The 21,781-nt window shown below is 33.7% G+C and overlaps 4 protein-coding genes, 1 long non-coding RNA gene and 1 pseudogene across 6 annotated transcripts; 5 read left to right on the top strand and 1 right to left on the bottom strand.

Moving 5' to 3' along the window:
- Positions 1,447-3,022, bottom strand: LOC108661653. 2 transcript variants are annotated; one of them, XR_001927411.1, is made up of 3 exons: positions 2,880-3,022; positions 2,629-2,750; positions 1,447-1,739 (listed from the first exon to the last, which is right to left on the bottom strand). It is a non-coding gene; the product is annotated as an uncharacterized LOC108661653 (long non-coding RNA). The 2 variants fall into 2 exon arrangements; XR_001927410.1 differs by having other exon boundaries at positions 2,629-3,019.
- On the top strand, positions 4,185-6,647 carry LOC108661799. Its single transcript, XM_018120057.1, has one exon. It carries the CDS (start codon positions 4,355-4,357, stop codon positions 6,362-6,364), a length of 2,010 nt encoding a protein of 669 aa, XP_017975546.1. The 5' UTR covers positions 4,185-4,354; the 3' UTR covers positions 6,365-6,647.
- On the top strand, positions 7,343-9,038 carry LOC108661800 (annotated as a pseudogene).
- Positions 10,549-11,876, top strand: LOC108660469. Its single transcript, XM_018119081.1, has 2 exons — positions 10,549-11,011; positions 11,429-11,876. Exons 1-2 carry the CDS (start codon positions 10,557-10,559, stop codon positions 11,874-11,876), a joined length of 903 nt encoding a protein of 300 aa, XP_017974570.1. The 5' UTR covers positions 10,549-10,556.
- LOC18602523 (protein ROOT PRIMORDIUM DEFECTIVE 1) lies at positions 14,753-17,414 on the top strand. Its single transcript, XM_018120058.1, has 3 exons — positions 14,753-14,931; positions 15,102-16,937; positions 17,174-17,414. The coding sequence occupies exon 2, from the start codon at positions 15,183-15,185 to the stop codon at positions 16,434-16,436; it is 1,254 nt and encodes a 417-aa protein (XP_017975547.1). The 5' UTR covers positions 14,753-14,931; positions 15,102-15,182; the 3' UTR covers positions 16,437-16,937; positions 17,174-17,414.
- On the top strand, positions 18,451-21,006 carry LOC18602522. Its single transcript, XM_007033961.2, has one exon. It carries the CDS (start codon positions 18,734-18,736, stop codon positions 20,771-20,773), a length of 2,040 nt encoding a protein of 679 aa, XP_007034023.2. The 5' UTR covers positions 18,451-18,733; the 3' UTR covers positions 20,774-21,006.

Here is a 21,781-nt window from a genome sequence, read left to right as displayed (position 1 = left end):
TTCCTTCCTTTACCCACCTTAAAATAAATAACTTGCAGTAATTTTGAGTAGTTAGATCTACCAATTCATATTTTTGTGTCTTAAATTATACACGATTAAATATAAAATATATTAAAATTAAATATGAAAATAATATGAATACTATTTATATTTTAAATTTGAAATATGTATACATATATATTTAATAATCGTATAACACGATAAAACATAATTAACACATTTGTTAAATATATCAATATATGACACAATACGATTAGTAACACATTTAACACGATTAAATAAAAATATTTATAATTAAATATAATTTTATTATTGTAATTTAAAATCAATAATTATAAAAAAATTATAACAAAAAAATGATAATAACATCAAATATAATAAAATAAAATTTAAAATTAAAGTTAGACATGGCATAATTACATTGTTATCTTTATAAAATTTAAAATTTTTATTAAAATAATTGTTCAAAATTATTTAAGTAAGGTTAAAATGGTTTTTGATTATTAATTTTTAACAAATTGATAAACGTGTCATGTATACATGTTTAAACACCATAATATGATTAAACACGATAATATACTTATACGTTTATACATTTAAACACCAATAAAATTATGTTGATTCAAAAAATGGACTCCTGCATCTGAATATGAAATGAAAAATTGCTTCTTAACCAAGGATCTAAAAAAAAACTAAGTTTCATATGAAAAAGTCGCAAAAAATCCAAAACAGCTAAGAAGATCGGATGGTAAAATGTAGTCTAATTTGTATATAAATAATCAACTTATTTGTGCAAAAGTTAAAAAGGGACCTAGAAAGCACTAGAGTCAATTGTTGATGGATGCTAAATAGGACCATGCTTCACATGTTACCTCTTTTTTTTTTTGACACTGAATGTACCCATGGTCATCTCCCAAACAATCCACACTACATTCATTCCATATAAATGTCCTATATTAACTAAACCTTATAATATTACACAACCAGACATGAGTAAGTTAACATATTTGGGTGTAGAATTGCCTTGAACTCAAACAACATTGAAGTGGAGGCAATTGAACCATAGAACATGTTTTTCCCCTTGACCAAAAACAAACAAGAACTTCCAGCAACAATGGAAGTGTTACGGTGTTACCCGCAACATCATCATTGCATTAGCCAAGCTAATACAAAAACCCATAGTTTAACAAATTAAAGGATCCACAAGACATATTTTAACAATATTATTGCTTTCCTACTCAGGTGGGCAAAGAAATAGTTGCTGGTCACCAATTTGTACAATAAGCTAAAAAGAATGATATTCACAACACAGACTTGACTCTCACCTGACAACACTACAACAATACCAAAAACTCTCAGGATAAACAATCATAACACAACAAATGCAGTTAGCCAAAATATCAAATATTATGTAACTTATGCTTATAACTCAACAATCAAGATGCATGTTCAATAAAATCTAAGCTTTCAAAAATATATGGCTTCCCAAAGAAATGGACAAATACTGCTATCAAAATCATAAACAAATCCATAAAGAAAACCAGATCAATTTTACACAATCGAGAAATGGTTTTCTCTTTCCCATATAACCTTAAACAAATAACTATTTTTGCACCTCATGCCAGACAGGTCGCTAGCTCTGCAGCCATCAACTGTAGTTTTGACCCAACTGCTGTTAACCCCATGTAATGGTGAGTAATAAACCCCTTCCACTTAACATAAATGACACTGGGAAGGACCTGATAGCTCCGTGCAATAAGAAAGGGGTTAAAAAAAATGTCATGAAAATGCAAATGCAAACATCATACTTAAATAGAATAGTAAAATGTAGAAACAAATATTCACCAAATGTGCATTCCTTAGAATTTTATGCACATCCAGTATGAAGGAAAAAAATAAGTACTAAACCTCATATTAGAAGTAAAAACCACATGCATCCGGAAATCAACTATAGAACCCAAGACCAGGTACCAATTACTTTGTGAAAGGTTCACTTCTTGGTGAAATGAAATTTATACTGTTTTAACTATTTGATAAGGCCAATGGCTCTACTAATCCCATTTCATAAATTTATAAATAATATAAAAAAAATTCTTAGCAACTAAATAAATGAAAATCAACTGAAACCAAAACATGAGCTTACCCACTTGCATGTCAGTATTCTAATGATAGCCATAAAAAGGATATATGAATCTCATAAAATTTTCGCAGTGAGGGTTTTCAAAGTTATTTTCTTCATTCAACAGTTAAAAAATACTTTCTTCTTAAACACACATAAAATTTGACATTACTGGAATACCCAATTTCAAGTTTTTCTTATCATTTTAAAATTATGGGAATAAACAAGAGAAAAAAAAGTTTAGGGAAAAGTTAGTAGTAAAATGAAGTAGTTGCTTCATCATCAGCAAACAAGCAGGAAACTAATTACACAACTTCAGATCGACTAAAACAACTTAACTATAAAAAAGAAGGGAAAAGTATTTGCCTTAAAACATGGAAATCGAAATGGATACTTAATCAATTAACAAAACGTAATCTCTATCCTGCTTTTTCGATTGCTATTATTAATCAATTTAAACATAAAAAACATATTATCGTAAACATATTATGCTGGTTGAGTGTGATTACCGACGGAGAAGGAAGAAGCAGCAGCGATCGCCATGAAAGGAGAGAAAGACAGAGTAATCGGGAAGGGTTCAGAGGAGTCAATGAGAATATGATTGGTCCATCAAAATCTGCTGTTAGAAACTCTGTTAAGCACAGAACAGAGCAGAGCAGAGCTTATAAATCATGAAATCAAATGAGACAGCAGTTTCACACGTGTCTGTTTGTTACTTTGTAATCTTAGGAGAATAGATGGAGTAGAGGACATAACTGACATTTTCTCTTTTGGGCTAGATATGGCTGTAACGTTCACGGATACATTTCCATGCTGCTTGCTTCAACGACAACATATGCCTTTCTTCTCTATCCACCATTCTGAGCTCTTCATTTCTTTATTTTTCTTTGATCTCAGTCCTTTAAAAGGCAACACCTTTTCCAAAGCTACGGAAAGATAAGTGGCAAAATTGAGTATCGGAATTAAATAGAGGAAACATAAAATAATTATTATATAGAGTAGAATAAGATATAATAGAATAAAATAGAGATTCATATAGTTTGATTAATAAAATGAAATTTTAATTTTGACATTATTTCAGTGTTTGATTGATAAAAATAATTTTACAATCATAAAAGAATAAGTGATAAAATGAAGTCTTTTATTATAATTTAAATAAAAATTTTGAGCTTTTTGAAATTCATTGGTTTTTGGGATTGCTATTAGTAAATAATAATTTGTTATTAAATATATTAATATGATATTTATTTTATTATTGTATTATTTCTCTATTTTCATTTTCCAATTTTTTTCTTCTAATTTTATTTTTAATTAAAATTATATTAATAATTTATTATTAAATTATGAATATGATTTTTTTTATATTTTCATTTTCCCCTTTTTCTCTTTTAATTTCTTTTTAATAAAATGCTTATTACATAGTATTAAAATATTAATATGATATTTTGTGTTAATTTTCCTTTTCTTATTTTTCTTTTACAATTTCTTCTTCTTTTCAAAATATTAAAAATATATTTAGTATTAAATTATTAATAATTTTATCATTAAAATATTATATAATTTTTATTTTTATAATATTTTNTTAAATTATTAATAATTTTATCATTAAAATATTAATATAATTTTTTATTTTTATATTTTGGAATCAAGGAAAAGGAAATGATAATTATAAACCAGGAGGAACAGTAGACAATTCAATTCATTTAGCGTAATGGTTTTTAAAATAGTTTCAAATATTCCCTACCGTATAATGTAGAGTTGCCTATCAAAATGAGTAAATTATGAAGCCCATTTTTGCTGCTTTTATTGACAACCAAACCAACGGTTATGTGACAAGATTCATTATATATATATATATAGATATAGATTAGATTTTGTAAGAATTTTAAAATATTGAAAGGATGCCAAAGATACGTTAATTACTACCACTAGTGTCATATTTATTATATACGATATAACATAGCCAAGCAAGTAGAATGACGACCGCACAGACAAATAATGCATCCAATTTAACAATAATAATAATAATAATAATAAAAGACTCGTTGCAGAATTGCTACTAACAAGTAAATATGAGCGTTGACCTTGATTCTTTCCATCCTCCCAAGAACCTCCCTCTCAAATCTCTCCCAATTTCCCAAATCCGGAAGCACCCTTCTTGGCTTTTAATCTCTTTTGCGTTGAAACCTTTCTCTTAACCTCCAAATCAGGGGCAGACACAAAAAGAAAGGAGAGATGAGTGAGTCTGAAAATTTTGGACATGAGCATCCCCTGGTGTTGAATGAAGGGCAGAGCACGCCCAGTGAAGAAGCTTACTGCTCAAGGTGTGAGGAGGAGGTGACACTGTCAGCTCCAAGTTTTAGCTGTGTGGAGTGTGGGTTTTACCTCCATAAGAGATGTGCTGAGGCACCCCTGGAGATCAATCACCCTTTTCATCCTAAGCATCCTCTCCTCCTCCTGCAAAGTTCACCTTATGCTCAAGCATTATTCTGCATTTGCGATTTTTGTGATAAGATATGTAAGGGTTCCATTTATCATTGCTCTTGCAAATTATACTTTCATATCGCGTGTGCTTTATTTACATATAATATTGCTCAAAAAAATGTTGAAGAGCTTCAACATGTTGCTCTTGAAGATCCATTGATTTCCACCGACAACGATGGTGAAGAACTTGAAAGTTTTCAGTGTTTCTGGTGTTGCAAACCGTTGCTAAGTTCTACCTACTTTTCTCTTGATTGTGGATTCCATCTCCATAAAAAATGTGCTGAATTACCTCTCAAAATCAATCATATGTGTCACCGCAAACATCCTCTTGGTCTCCAATTCAATATTGAAAGGTTTTCTTGCAACATATGCCAAGAAACCCAAGAAAGAGGATTTGTTTATTGTTGCTTGCCTTGCGAGGTTGCTGTTCACATTGATTGTGTACCAACATCGCCTGATAAAATTCATCAACACCCATTCACCTTGTTTTGGAGACGAGCTCCTTTCATTTGTGATGCCTGTGGCACTGAAGGAAATCATGTTGCCTACATATGTACTACATGCAATATTATGGTTCATAAGCAATGCACTTCATTGCCACGCATCATCAAAAGCAGGTGGCATCACCATCCCATTTTTCACACATATTTCCTTGATGAAGATCTTAAGAATAGGGATTGCGTAATTTGTCACGATGAGGTCAATGCGGAGCACGGCAGTTACTATTGTTCAGATTGCAAAATTATTGCCCATGTGAATTGCGTGACAAAAAATAAAAGCTGGTATTATATAGTTTCACCTGAGAATGAAGATGAGAAATCTATCGATAGTTTGGCACTTTTGCCTGGTGAATCTATTGACTCCATCTATTGTATTATTGAGAAGAATGATGCTGGAGAAGCCACAAAAATAAAACATTTCAAGCATATGCATGACTTGATGTTAGGTGAGAAAATTGCGAGGTATGATAAATGTTGTGAGGGGTGCATGTTACCTATCTCAGCTTCCTTTTACTATTGTTCAGAATGTGATTTCTTTCTTCATAAAGCCTGTGCTGAATTACCTAAGATGATGAAGCCTGTTTGGCTTGATTATTGCCAGAAAAGTTCCCTCATCCTTACTTCAGGCCACCTTTTTAGATGTCACTCATGTTATCACCTATCTAATGCCTTTGCCTATAAATGTAATGAATGTGACGGTCATCTATGCCTTCGATGTGTAACTCTAACTCCTGATACTCTAACATGTCAAGGACATGAACACCCCCTTCTTTTTTATGTCGAGTGTGAAGTGGCGTGTTCTACTTGTGGTGATGACATGTATCGAGGATACTGTTGTAAGGGTTGCAATTTTGCTTTATGTACGAGATGTGTTAGACTACCACTTACAACTCGACACAAATGCGATGAACATGTTCTTACACTCACTTATAAAGATGATAATGATTATTCAGAATGTCGTTTTTGTGACATTTGTGAGGAAAGAAGAGATTCAAATAATTGGTTTTATCATTGTGCAACTTGTGATACTTCTGCTCATAAGGATTGTGTTCTTGAAGACCTTCGATATATCAAATTGGGGAGTATCTACAAAGAAGGAGATCATCCACACCCTCTCATCTTTGTGAAAAAGATTTATTACTACCCTAAGTGCATTAAATGTGGTAAGCCTTGTCAAAATTTGGCTCTCGAATGTGTTACTTCTGGATGCAACTATATTGTCCACTGGAGATGTATAGTATCAAAACATTTATGGTGGTAATTTCACATCTCGAGAAAAATCTAGATGGAGGTCTTATTGGTCAAAATACTTGAAAACTTCCACTTCATTTGCAAGAAAGCATAACCAGAGTCTGGTCTATACTTTGTTACTTGTAATGCTTGTTATTTTTGTAATTGTAACTTATTTTTCAATTATAAGTTTAAATGTAATGTAGGCATCTGAACTTAGAATGTGTGAGGCTTGGATTGCTTTTGATTATTCACTTAGAAATTCCTTTTAATTTGACATTGTGGTTGTAATGACAATAAAGTGGGTATATGTTGTATTGTTTAAATGTATCACTTGTTGACTTTTTATGAAATTATTTCTATCTGATTCTTCCATTAACACTTTTTGTTGCTAATTTTCTTATGTGAATCATAAAATTTGAACTTGGAAACTGAAGATTAAATTTTTATTTTACTTCATTACACGTAAAAGTTTTCAGGTCAAATTTGAAAATTTTTATCATAATTTCATAAATAAGTTCAATTCTTTTTGAAGAAAAATAAGTTCGAATTTTAACTTTTCTTAAATGATAAAACAGAAAAATAAAAAATAAAGAAGTGATAGTTTAAACTTATGAAAGAGTTTAATCTAACTCTATTATATTGATAAAATTACATAAAACTCAAATCATATATGTAAATACAAAACATATGATTATTTAGGCATGCTATTTTTTTTCCAGGAAAGTAAAATTTCGGTCTCAATTACCAATTTTTCTAATTAAACTAGTTTTTGTACCTATATTTGGTAAATTACACTCCCATTCTGTTTACTGTTCAATGCAAGCATCTGAATATGCTTCCAAAAACATTCTTGCTCCTGCCATTCATGCACTCAAATTGTTATAAATCCTTACTGTACTTGGTTAATGCCTGAAAATAAAAGTGCTTTTGCTGCACAGAGACAAATTTACTTTCAAATTGAAAATTTCGCACGACTTTTTAAAATATTTTGCTTTCAATTTTTTTTTTTTGTAATGATTATAATCTCACGCTTCTCAGTCTCTTCTCAAGATTCAAACTTAAAACCTCTAAAAGGACATCCAAGTTTTAATCGTTGAGGTGTTTCAGCTCAGCCTCATTAAGGTAAGCAGATTTCATATCGCGGCATAGTTGCACTTTACATGTTTGATAAATTGTCTTACAGGAATTAACTATTTTTCCTTCCTGTCCTTTTTCTCTCGTTTATTTACTTTACAAAGCAGTATATGCAGAATTACCAAAAATCTTAATCTGGGTACTTGTCTTTGTCTCGTAGGTGTTGCTAAGGCTGTTTTATTGGTGAACTTGGGAGCATCTTATTATTGATTTATAATCATTTTTCTATTAAAATAAGGACATGGGTTATTGGTTTTTGTGTGGAAAAGCAAAAGTTTCTAGATTTTCATGTGGGTTGAGGATGGGATTTAATTACCAGCAGAATTTCAGTCTAGTTAATGTTATGTTGAAATGGGTTAAAGGTAAAGCCTTAGATGCCGTTATGGCTGGTGAAAGAGATTTAAGAGCAGCCTGCAATCTTGTTTCCATCCTTTCCTCTGCTTCCAATTGCTGTCTCCCCATTTACCATCTTACCCGGCATATCGGTCAACTCGGTCTGCCCCATAATCTTAAGCTATCCATATTTATGAGGAGATGCCCCACCATTTTTCATGAGTCTTGTGTGCTTGACAGTGGTGGCCCTCGTGTTCCTTGAGCGCTAAAGCCTTAAATCTTTACCATGAAGAAGTTGGTGTTATCCAGGAGAGTGTGATTGATTTGTTTCACAGGCTCTGCAAATTGCTGAAGCTTACCAAGGATAGGACCCTTCCTTTACAAACTATTGACCAGCTGAAATGGGATTTGGGATTTCCTTATGATTACAGCAAAACCTTCATTCCAACTTACCCTGATTTATTTTCTTTTGTTCACCTTGCTGATGATCGCTTTGGTTTGAAACTTTTATCATGGGATGATACACTTGCTGTTTCCCAATTGGAGAAGAATGCTTTTCTGCAAATGGAGGAAGATTTGAAAAATAACTGTTTAGCCTTTCCAATAGGATTTACAAGTGGTTTTGGATTGAAGAGGAAATGCGTGGAGTGGTTAAAGGAATGGCAGAAACTACCTTATACTTCACTTTATTGGATCCACGTACTGGTGTGTCAGAGAAGAGAATTCATGAGCTTCTTCACCTTAGGATAGAGAAGAAAACTAAACGTCAAAATGTGAGTAATCTACACAAACTGTTGTCACCGCCTCAGAAGTTTACTAAGGTGTTTGGGCGCCATCCTGGCATCGTTTATATTTCCAAGATGTGTGATACACAAACTGTTGTTCTTAGGGAAGCCTATGATTGTCAACGACTTATTCAGAGACATCCCCTTGTTGATATTAGAGAAAGATTTGCTAGCATGATGAGAAAAGGATTTATGGATAGAAGCAGGGGCTTATACAAGCAAACTGCCAATGTAGGTCTTGAGGACCCATCAAAGATTGTTCTAAAGCTTGTGGAAATGGGCTTGGTTCTGAAATGGAGTCAGATTGTGATTTATTTTCCGAATATGATTCTGATGACTCAATTAATTGCCCTTCCTGAATTTCTTTTGAAAAAATGTCAAGATTCTGGTGCTGAGAAGGTACATGCTGCACACCTATTCATTTGGTGGAAGAGATTGTCAATAATCACAGTGCACCCTGTCACTAGAGATAACGTGTAATTAATAAACGTATATTTACACCCTTGTAGCTAGATTGGGTTCTTCATACCTAGTACGGAGTTTCAGGGATATTATCTGATTCTTTTACTGGATTGTACGTTCCTTCTTTGGTACAGAAATGTCCATGATTTGACTGGAATAACAGCTTTTGAGAAATTTTTAATATTTAGCTTCTCTCAATGTTTGTACACATTAGCTTGAACAACAACGGATGCCTAAGAAACAGTAATCACTTCGCAATCTGTCCTCATCTATCCTCCATCTGTTGTAGAGGCTTGGTCAGTGATGGTTCATAGTAGTACAAAAGCCTAAAGCAACCCTGCTCTTTGGTGGTAAGACAAATGTTGATAAAGGATGCTCCTCTGTACGAAGGAACAAGGTATGTTCATGACTTTTGAGTAAAATTTGACTCCTAAAATAGCTATATTTTGGTCTGAGTCCAGCTGTGGGAAACAATTTTCTTGATTGACTCACAAAAGGACATTTTGCAACATATAGTCATATTCCTAAAATTGTTTGAGGATTCTTATGGATGACTGACTTAAGATGCTAACCTACTGTTTATAAAAGGCAATAGCTGAAGCACCCATTTTGATGCTTCTATTAAAGCTTCTATCCGAAGTATGAACCAAAAATGTTTGTAGATAGAGGTACATGCATTTCCATGGTGCTTTGCTTCAACAACATCTGCCTCTCTTCTCTATCCACCGATCTAAGCTCGTCATCTCTTTATACTTATTGATATCACGCATGATGACCTCATGGATTTTCATGACTCCTTCGGAAGGCAACACCTTTTCCAAAGCTACCAAAAGCAAAGTGGCAAAGTTGACTTTTTCTAGTTCCTTTACCCACCCTAAAATAAAGAACTTGCAGTGGTCTTGAGTTGGAGCCATACGTATTTAGACACCAAACCTTTTTGAAGAAGCAAGCAAAGAATTTTAGCAAGAGTTTCGTCTGCACCCGATCAGTCCTGCTATACTTATATGGGTCTTCACTGCAATCCTTGCTAGATCAGAAAAACGAAGTTAGCTAGGAAATGATAATAAACCAGCAGGATGAACACTTGACTATATTCTAGTTTCTGCTGCTTTGAGTGACAACTAAACAAAGGGTTCTGTGATATCATCCCCATGATGAATCAACTATAGATTAGATTTGATAAGAATTTTAAAACGAAGGCTGCCAAAGAAACGTTAATTACTACCACTACTGCGATTTTTATTATATTAATAGAAAAAAAATAATATAGCTAAGCAAGAAAAATGACGACCGCACAGAAAATACTGCATCAAATTTAAAGCAGGTTAAAAAAAAAAAAAACTCATTGTAGAAATACTACTAAGAAGTATAGATGAGCGCTGACCTTGATTCCTTCAATCCTCGCAAGAACCTCCCTTTCAAATCTCTCTATTCCCAAATCCTGAAAGACTCTTCTCGACTTTTGATCTTCTTCGCATTGATACGTTGCTCTAAAAGAAAGGAGAGATGAGCGAGTCTGAAAATTTTGGACATGAGCATCCACTGGTGTTGAATGAAGGGCAGAGCAATCAAAGTGAAGAAGCTTACTGCTCAAGGTGTGAGGAGGAGGTGTCACTGTCAGCTCCAAGTTTTAGCTGTGTGGAGTGTGGGTTTTACCTCCATAAGAAATGTGCTGAGGCACCCCTGGAGATCAATCACCCTCTTCATCCCAAGCATCCTCTCCTTCTGCAACATTCACCTTATGCTGACGGAGTGGGCTGCATTTGCGACTTTTGTGATGAGATATGTAAGACTTTCATTTATCATTGCTCTTGTGGATTAGACTTCCATATCACATGTGCTTTATTGACCTTTAGTATTGCTGAAAAATTTTCTGAAGAGCTTCAACATGTTGCTGTTGAAGATCCATTCATTTCCACCAAAAATGATGGTGAAGAACGTGAAAGTTTTAATTGTTTCGGGTGTTGGGAACCGTTACTAAGTTCTACATACTTTTCTCTTGATTGTGGATTTCATCTACATAAGAAATGTGCTGAGTTACCTTTCAAAATCAATCATACGTGTCACCGCAAACATCCTCTTGTTTTACAATTTAATAGTGAACGGCTTCCTTGCAACATATGCCAAGAAACCCAACAAAGAGGATTTGTTTATTGCTGTTTGCCTTTGCAAGGTTGTTGTTCGCATCCAGTGTGTATCACCCTCGCCCATCATTGAAGATGAAAGTCATCAACACCCGTTCACCCAGTTTTGGATACATGACCCTTTCGTTGTGATGCATGTGGTACTGAAGGAAATTGTGCTGCCTACATAAGTTGTACATGCAACATTAAGGTTCATAAGAAATGCATTTCATTGCCACAAATTATCAAACACAGGTGGCATCATCATCGCATTTTTCACACATATTTCCTTCATGATGAAGATTTTAAGAGTTGGGATTGTATAATTTGTCACCATGAGGTCAATACAGAGCATGGCAGTTACTATTGTTCAAACTGCAAAATTATTGTCCAAGTGAATTGCGCAATAAAGAAGGAACGCTGGTACTATATAGTTTCGCAAGAAAATGAAGATGGGAAATCTATTGATAGTTTGGCACTATTGCCTGGTGTATCTATAGACTCCATCACTTGTGTTATTGAGAGGAATGATGCTGGAGAAGCCACAAAAATAAAACATTTCAAGCATGTTCACGACTTGATGTTAAGTGAGAAAATTGCAAAGTATGATAAATCTTGTGATGGTTGCATGTTACCTATCTCAGCCTCATTTTACTATTGTTCAGAATGTGATTTCTTTCTTCACAAAACCTGTGCTGAATGACCTAAGATGAAGCATGTTTGGTTTCATCGTTGCCAGCAAAGTTTCCTCATCCTTACTTCAGACTTCATTTTTAAATGTGAAGTATGCAAATGCCGGTCTAACGGCTTTGCCTATAAATGTAATGAATGTGGGAATCATGTATGCCTTTGATGTGAAACTCTAACTCCAGATGCTCTAACATGTCAAGGACATGAACACCCCCTCCATTTCTATATCGAGTATGAAGGGAAGTGTTGTGCTTTTGCTGATGACATGGAAGTTGGATACTGTTGTAAGGATTGCAACTTCGCTGTACATGATATATGTATTTTACTACCCCATACCTCTAGACACAAATGTGAAATGTGATAAACATGTTCTTGCACTCACTTATGGTGATAATAACAATTATTCAGAATGTCATTATTGTGACATTTGTGAGGAAAGAAGAGATCCAAATCTTTGGTTTTATCATTGCACAACTTGTGATACCTCTACTCATATCAATTGTGCTATTGGAAGCTACCCATTTATCAAACTAGGGAGTACATGCCAAGAAAGAGATCATCCACACTCTCTCACTTTCGTGAGGAAGATTTATTATTATCCTAAATGCATAAAATGTGGTAAGTCCAGTGAAGATTTGGCCCTCGAATGTGTTACATCTGGATGCAACTATATTGTCCACTGGAAATGCATAGAATCATTAATTCTGTGATAGTAATTTCACTTCTTGAGAGAAGTCGGGACGGAAATGTTGTTGGTCAGGATACCTAAAAACCAGTACTTCAATTGCAGGCGAACCCCAAGAGTAGAAAGCAGAGTATGGTCCATATACTTTGTTACTTGTAATGCTTGTTATTTTTGTAATCATTATTTAGTTGGATTATCCATACGAAGTTTAAATGTAATGTAACAATCGTAACTTGGAATTTGTACGGTGTGGGTGTGGATTGCTTTCGATTATTGAGACTAGATTTTTCCTCTAATTTGACAATGTGGTTCTAGCTACTTGTATGATAATAATAATAAGGTTGTAACATGTTTTTTTCTTTAAATGTATCTCTTGTTGCTATGTGTAGGTTTATCTGAAAATAGACTTTTTATGAAACTATTTAATCTCTTTCTTCCATGCAAAGTTTGATTTGCTTGGCAAATTCTACATCCTGCACAAAGCCGTAAATTACTTTCCCAATCTGCTTCGTGATCAATGCAAGCAACTGGAAAGGTAAGAAGCATACATTTTAGCTTATCCAAGCAAGCAAAAAGACCAAAAATCCTCCACAATTTGTAAACAATTGGCCTAAACATTCTCTATTACTAAAGAAACTGTACGCTTTTCTTTCTATTATTTGAAGCAAATTATACTCTTTACTACCTCATCCTACTGCAAGAAACCAAACAATTTGCTTAGAAACTGTACCAGTATATATATATATACAGTACATTGGTTGCAGCCTAGAGGACTTACTTTCGGTTCATGGATTCCTCCGAGGGAACAAGCCAGCAGATTGAGTCAACAGGTGGGGATAATTGTTTTGCCACAAAATCCTTACTCTCTCTCAAATCCGTGAGCTGTAACCCTATTTATTTTTATGTATATAAATATATAATTCGTGCTAATATTCAACTTCCAATGTAACAAAATAAAATCAATTTATATAATAAGTTTTGATTTAAACAATAATATCATTGATGTAATTTATCATATAAAACACTAGTAGAAAATTAAACATAATGCAAAACTATATCAATTTTTTTTTTATTTTACAAAATATGTGAACATCAATTTCATCTTACTTATTTATTAAAATATGTTCAAAAGTGTGAAAGAGTTTTTTCTTATTAATCAATTTAGGGTTTTATTTGATTGCAAAAATTATCCTAATGATTTGATTAATATAATTTCCATCATAAGGAGATTAAAATAAGATTAAAATTTAAAATAAGTCCCTTAAAGCTTAAAATTGTAATATAAATATAAATATATAACAACCCCTCCTCCTTCAAAGCTTAAAAATTTAAAATAAGTTCTAATGTGCTATAACCATAAGGCTATAGAAGCCTCATCTAATTATCTAATTTTTGATACCAAAAAAATTAAAATAAATCCCTCTAACGTAAAATTTGTAACATAAATTTATATATATAATAACCGCTCCCCCTTTAAAGCTTAAAAATTAAAAATTTAGTCTTAATGTCCTATAAAGCTATAAGCCTTATATAATTATATAATTATTTAATTTCTATCACCAAAAAATTAAAATAAGTCTCTTAAAACTTAAATTTTGTAATAAAAATAAAAAAAATATATAATAACCCCTCCTACTTTAAAATTCAAAAATTAATATTAGACAAGGCTGTAAGTCTTATCTAATTATAATATAGGACATTTATTAATTGAATACTAAAAGGTAATTAAATTTGAACTCTCAATCCATCATATACAAATTATATATTATAATCTTATTCACGTCAATTTGCCGTTTTAACCTTATTCATGCTTTTTCTATTTGGTAGGAATAAATTCTATTTTACTGTGTAATTGCTTATGTTACTTATTCACTAATTCATTTTATTTTAATATTGAAATGTTTCGTATTCCTTTTATTTTGAATGTCAAAGCAAATGTTTAATTTTTTTTTTCTCAAAATAGAGTTATATTAACATAAAAAATATGATGTCAATAGATTTCCAAAATAAATTACTAAAATAATTTTTAAAAAATTTTAAAAGTTAAAAAAATTCAATTAAATGGGTTAAAATCAAATTAAATCTATTTACTGGTATTATATTTGCAAAAAGAAAAGTGGAAAACCAATCAATTAACTAAGGAATATAGAGTTGATTAAAGACTTGTAGCGTAAAATTAAAACCATATTAAATATCTAAAAAATCTAAAAATGGAAAATTATAAGAAAGTTTGAGGGAGTTGATCCCCTCCACCTGGACCTCCAAATGCCATTCCCTCTCTTAATACAAAGGGAAAAAAACAGAAAAGCGAGGAAGAGATTTGCTATAAAATAAGACCGGGCCATTCGTTTCGTAGTTCGAAATTCAGCTCAGCCTCACTGTGGTATGCATTTTTCATATCGCGGCATTCTTTCACGTTACGTGTTTGATAAATTGTCTTACAGCAATGAACTATTCTTCTTTTTGGTCTTTTTCTCTTGTTTATTTACTATACAAAGCAGAATATGCAGAATTACCAAAAATCTTAATCTGGATATTTGTCTGTCTCTGTAGATGTTGCTAAGGCTGCTTTATTGGTGAACTTGGGAGCATCTTGTTATTGATTTCTAATCATTTTTCTATTAAAATAAGGACATGGGTTATTGGTTTTTGTGTGGAAATGCTAAAGTTTCTAGATTTTCATGTGGGTTGAGGAGGGGATTTAATTACCAGCAGAATTTCAGTCTAGTTAATGTTAAGTTGAAATGGGTTAAAGATAAAGCCTTAGATGCCGTTATTGCTGGTGAAAGAGATTTGAGAGCAGCCTGCAATATTGTTTCCATCCTTTCCTCTGCTTCCAATTACTGTCTCCCCATTTACCATCTGTCCCGGCATCGTGGTCAACTCGGTCTGCCCCATGATCTTAAGCTATCCACATTTATCAGGAGATACCCTACTGTTTTTCATGAGTTTTATGTGTTTGACAGCGGTGGCACTCGTGTTCCTTGCTTTGAGTTGACCGCTGAAGCCTTAAATCTTTACCATGAAGAAGTTGGTGTTATCCAGGAGAGTGTGATTAATTTGCTTGACAGGCTCCGCAAACTGCTGATGCTTACCAAGGATAGGACCCTTCCTTTACAAACTATTGACCAGCTGAATTGGGATTTGGGATTGCCTTATAATTACAGCAATACCTTGATTCCACATTACCCGGATTTATTTTCTTTGGTTCACCTTGCTGATGATCGCATTGGTTTGAAACTTTTATCATGGGATGATACGCTTGCTGTCTCCCAATTAGAGAAGAATGCTTTTCTGCAAATGGAAGATGATTTGAATAATAACTGTTTAGCCTTTCCAATAGGATTTACAAGGGGTTTTGGATTGAAGAGGAAATGCATGGAATGGTTAAAAGAATGGCAGAAACTACCTTATAGTTCACCTTATGCTGATGCCTCTCACTTGGATCCACGTACTGATGTCTCAGAGAAGAGAATCGTGGGCGTGTTTCATGAACTTCTTCACCTTACCATACAGAAGAAAACTGAACGTCGAAATGTGAGTAATCTACGCAAACCTTTGTCACTGCCTCAGAAGTTTACCAAGGTGTTTGAGCGCCATCCTGGCATCTTTTATATTTCCAGGATGTGTGATACACAAACTGTTGTTCTTAGGGAAGCCTATGATTGTCAACGGCTTATTCAGAGACATCCCCTTGTTGATATAAGAAAAAGATTTGCAAGCATGATGAGAAAAGGATTTCTGGATAGAAGCAGGGGCTTATACAAGAAAACTGTCAATGTTGGTCATGAGGACCCATCAAAGATTGTTCCTGGTTCTGAAGTGGAGTCAGATTGTGATTTATTTTCCGAATATGATTCTGATGACTCAATTAATTGCCCTTCCTGAATTTCTTTGGAAAAAAATGTTAAGATTCTGGTGTTGAGAAGGCATATGCTGCAAGCAGGTTGTCAACTTTCCTATTCATTTGGTGGATGAGATTGTCAGTAATCACAGTGCACCCCGTCAACAGAGATCATGTGTATCTAATAAACATAAAATTTACACCCTTGTAGCTACATTGGGTTCTGCACACCTAGTAGGGAGTTTTTGGGATATTATCTGATTGTTCTACTGGATTGTACATTCCTTCTTTGGTACACAAATATCCATGATTTGACTGGAATAACAGCTTTTAAGAAATTTTGAATATTTAGCTGCTCTCAATGTCTATATGCATTAGCTTGAACTACAACAGATGCCTCAGAAACAGGAACCACTTCCAAATCTGTCCTCATCTATCCTGCATCTGTTGTAGAGGCTTGGTCAGTGATGGTTAGAACTGCAAAAGCCTAAAGCAACCATGACTTTTGAGTGGATAAAAGATGCTCCTCTATACTAAGGAACAAGGTATGTTCATGAATTTTGAGTAAAATTTGACTCTTGAAATAGCTATATTTTTGTCAGAGTCCAGCCTGTAGGAAACAATTTTCTTGATTGACTCGCAAAAGGACATTTTGCAACCAATGGTCATATTCCCATAATTTTTTGATGATTCTTATATATGACTGACCTTTATATTCTATAATAATTTCCGGTTACAGTTGATGTTTATATGGGTTTCATTTGTGGGAAAATGTGTGCAGGAGTACCATTTGCATCTCTTGAAGGAAGAAAAAGAAAAGATTGTATTCCAGCCAATCTAAAATGTGATTGTTAAAAATTTTGACTGGTGTGATGCTTATTTGAAGTGGAGTTGTTTATCCTTTGTAAGTTACCTGAGTTTTCCATGTTCTTCCTAGTCTGGTACCTGCTTAAGCTAGGAGCCCTCTGTCACAAATGTAACATACTGCCTTTTTAAAAAAAAAAAATATTTTATTGCACAAATTGAAAATGGAAATCCAAAAAGTATGTTGTACAACGGTGTAGAGCAAGATTAGACAGTTGGCATGTTTAATGTATTACTTTCATTGTTGAGAGTTAATTGAGGGGGTGATGCCAACTTTGGAAGAAAGGAGTAATATGTTCCAAAAAGAAGACCTCTCACATGTATGACGTGGAACTTTGATCCTTTTCTTTGGTACAAAGTTTCGCTGATTTAAATGGATTATTATTGGTATCATTGGTCCCTCTACTAAATTTTTTTTGTCATAAAATAATACCTATATTCAATTGCTCATGCTTGTCCTCTTAACTCTGTTACTATATAACCATAGCCCAACATGTAGCAATATTGTGATTTTGTCACTGGAAACTGCAATAGCCAAATGGTTCAACTGACCAACACGACACAAAAGCAACAATTTTGGGAAAAGAAAAAGTAATGAGCCTAAAGAAACAAGTAACCAACCAAGGCTAGCAGCGGTTTGCAACTTTGGTGGCAGATAACTTTTCATGAAACCTATGATATAAGCTTCTTCAAGATGGCAACGAATTCCCCCACCAGCTTCCTCCTTCAACTTCCTTAATTAGGACGACACAAAATATATAAGAATCCTTCCCTTGCTCCTGACTATATAATAGTGCTTTATTTTATGTCTTGATTTTTTGAATTTGAATTAATTATGTTTCTTTTTTAATTTTTGTTACAATGAAAGTATTCATTATATTATGTTGTTCCTAACACCAAATTTTTTAGTTCATATAAAATAAAATTATACACATCAAGGTTCATAAATATTGTAACAATTAATAATCGAAGGTCTTATTTATATTTTGTTCTACATACATGTTTCATTAGATATATTAGAAGGATTTTAAATTTAGACAACTTCATTTCTGCCAGAGCCTAGAATTGTTAGAATTATAACATTGACCTCTGTGGCTTGCATTGTATCCTAAGGGAAAGGGATGCTCTACTCTAACTTTAAACTTACAAAGTAAAAGTTTCAAACTTGAATAGAGGATGCAATCCTCATACTCGCTTTCTACTCTACTTTTATATGTTGTTATATTTTGCTATGCCTATCATCAAAGCATCTGCCTTGTTTCTTGGTTTGGTTAGGTCTCTACCTTTGTGGATGGGATTCTTTCTTCTTTTTTCATTTTGAATGTGTCGGCACGCTAGGAATAAGGCATTAGTATTAGAAAGACTACGCTGTATTCATTTTATAAGCATTCTCCTTATTACATCTTTCTTTGCCATAGCCAAAGTTCCCCTTTCCTTTTGAAACCTATCGTGGTAGAGGTGCGATTGGGGAAGAGAGATGAGTGAGTCAGGAAATTTTGGGCATCAGCATTCACTGGTGTTGAATGAAGGGCAGAGCAATCAAAGTGAAAGAGCTTTCTGCTCAAGGTGTAAAAAGAAGCTGTCACTGTCAGCTCCAAGTTTTAGCTGTGCGGAGTGTGAGTTTCACCTCCATAAGAAATGTGCTGAGGCACCCTTGGAGATCAATCACCCTTTTCATTGCAAGCATCCTTTCCTCCTTCTGCAACACCCACCTTATGGAGGACGCTGCTTTTGCGATTTTTGTGGTGAGACATGTAAGGCCTTCATTTATCATTGCTCTTGTGGATTAGACTTTCATATCACATGTGCTTTATTTACATATAATATTGCTCAAAAAAATTTTGAAGAGCTTCAACATGTTGCTCTTCAAGATCCATTGGTTTCCACCGAAAATGATGGTGAAGAACTTGATAGTTTTCAGTGTTTCGGGTGTTGGAAACCGTTGCTAAGTTCTACCTACTTTTCTCTTGATTGTGGATTCCATCTCCATAAAAAATGTGCTGAATTAGCTCTCAAAATCAGTCATATGTGTCACCGCAAACATCCTCTTGTTCTACAATTTTATAGTCTATGGCTTTCTTGCAACATATGCCAAGACACCCGACGAAGAGGATTTGTTTATTGTTGTTTGCCTTGCAAGGTTGCTGTTCACATTGAGTGTGTATCACCCTTGCCCGTCATTGAAGATAAAAGTCATCAACATCCGTTCACCCTGTTCTGGATACGTGCCCCTTTCGTTTGTCATGCGTGTGGTATTGAAGGAAATTGTGCTGCCTACGTGTGTTGCACGTGCAGCATTATAGTTCATAAAAAATGCATTTCATTGCCACGCATTATCAAGCAAAAGAGGCATCACCATCTCATTTTTCACAAATATTTCCTTCATGAAGACGATTTTAAGAGTTGGGATTGCATAATTTGTCATGAAGACGTCAATGCGGAGCACGGCTGTTACTCTTGTTCAGATTGCAAAATTACTGCCCATGTGAATTGTGCAATGAAGGATGAAAATTGGTATTATCTAGTTTCACCAGAAAACAAAGATGAGGAATCTACTAATAGTTTGGCACTTTTGCCTGGTGAATCTATTGACTCCATCACTTGTGTTTTTGAGAGGAATGATGCCGGAGAAGCCACAAAAATAAAACATTTCAAGCATATGCATGACTTGATGTTAAGTGAGAAAATTGCGGGGTATGATAAATGTTGTGAGGGGTGCATGTTACCTATCTCAGCTTCCTTTTACTGTTGTTCAGAATGTGATATCTTTCTTCATAAAGCCTGTGCTGAATTACCTAAGATGAAGATGTTGCATTCTTCGATACATGTATGCCCACGAAGATCGCTCAGCCTTACTTCAAACTGCATTTTCAGATGTGGTTTATGTTGGCACCTGTCTAATGGCTTTGCCTATAAATGTGATGAATGCGGGGGTACGGTATGCCTTCGATGTGGAGCTCTAGAACTTGATAGTACTCTAACATGTCGAGGACACGAACACCCCCTCCGTTTGCATTTCGAGTATGAAGGAAAGTGTTGTGCTTGTGGTGGTGACATTTTACTTATGGCATACCGTTGTAAGGATTGCAGTTTTGCTTTACATTGTAAATGTGTTGCAATACCAACTACAACCCAACACAAATGCGATGAACATGTTCTTGTACTCACATACGGAGATGATAATGATTATTTAGAATGTCATTATTGTGATATTTGTGAGAAAGAAAGAGAACCAAATCTTTGGTTTTATCAATGTATAATTTGCTATACTTTTGCTCATATCGATTGTGTCCTTGGAAGATATCCATTTATCAAACTCGGGAGTATCTATAAAGAAGGAGATCATCCACACCCTCTCACTTTTGTGAAGAAGATTTATTACTACCCTAAATGCATTGAATGTAGTAAGTCTTGTCAAGATTTGGCTCTTGAATGTGTTTTTCCTGGATGCAACTATATTGTCCATTGGAAGTGTATAGCACCAGATAATCTACAGTGGTCAGTTCACTTATTGTAGAAATGTCTAGATGGAGGTCTTATTGGTCAAGATATATACAGGAAAACCCAGGCAGGGTATGGTCCATATTACTAGTAATGCTTGTTATTTTTGTAATTGTTACTTATTTTCAATTTCAAATTTAAATGTAATGCAGTGATTTGGACTTAGAATGTGTGAGGTTTGGATTGCTTTTAATTATTCGGTCTAGAATTTCTCTCTAATTTGAAAGTGTGATTGTACTTCTATATATATTGTACTGTTTAAATGTATGACTTGTTGAGTTTTGAAGAAATGATTTCATCTCATTCTTTGAAGTAACATATTGGTCGCGAAACAAGTTGCTCTTCTCAAGGTAATTGTTACATATGGATGCTTTGGCTCCTCTCTTTGAGACCATCATTTGATTTGCCTCTCACCAGAGATTGAGGTTTGGACCATTATTGGATTATGCAAGAGGTGATTGGTCAACTTTCAAATTACTAATTGGTATTTGATTTTTATTCTTATGGGTTGGAAGATGATGATTATGATGATTTTTGGGAAAGTTCTTTGTAAAGGAAGAAGGTTTTAGGTTCCATCAAATTTGCTGAATTGCTGATAAACTTGCTTAGTATAGAACAGGGTGAACACCTAAAATTATTATTTTCACTAATTAACATGACATGACTGAAAAGATTTTACAAGTATTCTTGGAGTTGGAGGTTCAAGGATCACCAGTTTTTTATCTCTTATTTATACTTTTACTTGATAATATAATTTAAAATTAATCACATTGTTATATTTTTTTTTATTTCAATCATAATATTTGAACTTCAGAAAGTGAAGATTATATTTTTATTTTACTTCACTACATGAAAAAGTTTTCTAGTCAAGTGTGAGAATTTTCATCAGAAATAAGTTCATTTCTTTTTAAAGAAAAATAAGTTTCAATTTTAACTATGCTAAGATTATAAAAAATAATAAAGAAGCCATAGTTCAAACCTATGAAGGAGTTTAATCTAACTTTGTTAAATTGATAAAATTACA

Source organism: Theobroma cacao, chromosome 4, assembly GCF_000208745.1.
Source record: "Theobroma cacao cultivar B97-61/B2 chromosome 4, Criollo_cocoa_genome_V2, whole genome shotgun sequence".
Lineage (NCBI taxonomy): Eukaryota > Viridiplantae > Streptophyta > Magnoliopsida > Malvales > Malvaceae > Theobroma > Theobroma cacao.
The sequence above is the reverse complement of the archived record's forward strand: the minus strand, read 5'-3'. Positions and strand labels throughout refer to the sequence as shown.

Bases quoted from the DNA above. Each gene is read 5' to 3' on its own strand.
- LOC108660469 (XM_018119081.1), top strand. From the start codon at position 10,557: ATGAGCGAGTCTGAAAATTTTGGACATGAGCATCCACTGGTGTTGAAT. The intron at 11,012-11,428 runs GTGTTGGGAACC...TATCAAACACAG, and splicing joins GAAAGTTTTAATTGTTTCGG to GTGGCATCATCATCGCATTT.
- LOC108661799 (XM_018120057.1), top strand. From the start codon at position 4,355: ATGAGTGAGTCTGAAAATTTTGGACATGAGCATCCCCTGGTGTTGAAT.
- LOC18602523 (XM_018120058.1), top strand. From the start codon at position 15,183: ATGGGTTATTGGTTTTTGTGTGGAAATGCTAAAGTTTCTAGATTTTCA.
- LOC18602522 (XM_007033961.2), top strand. From the start codon at position 18,734: ATGAGTGAGTCAGGAAATTTTGGGCATCAGCATTCACTGGTGTTGAAT.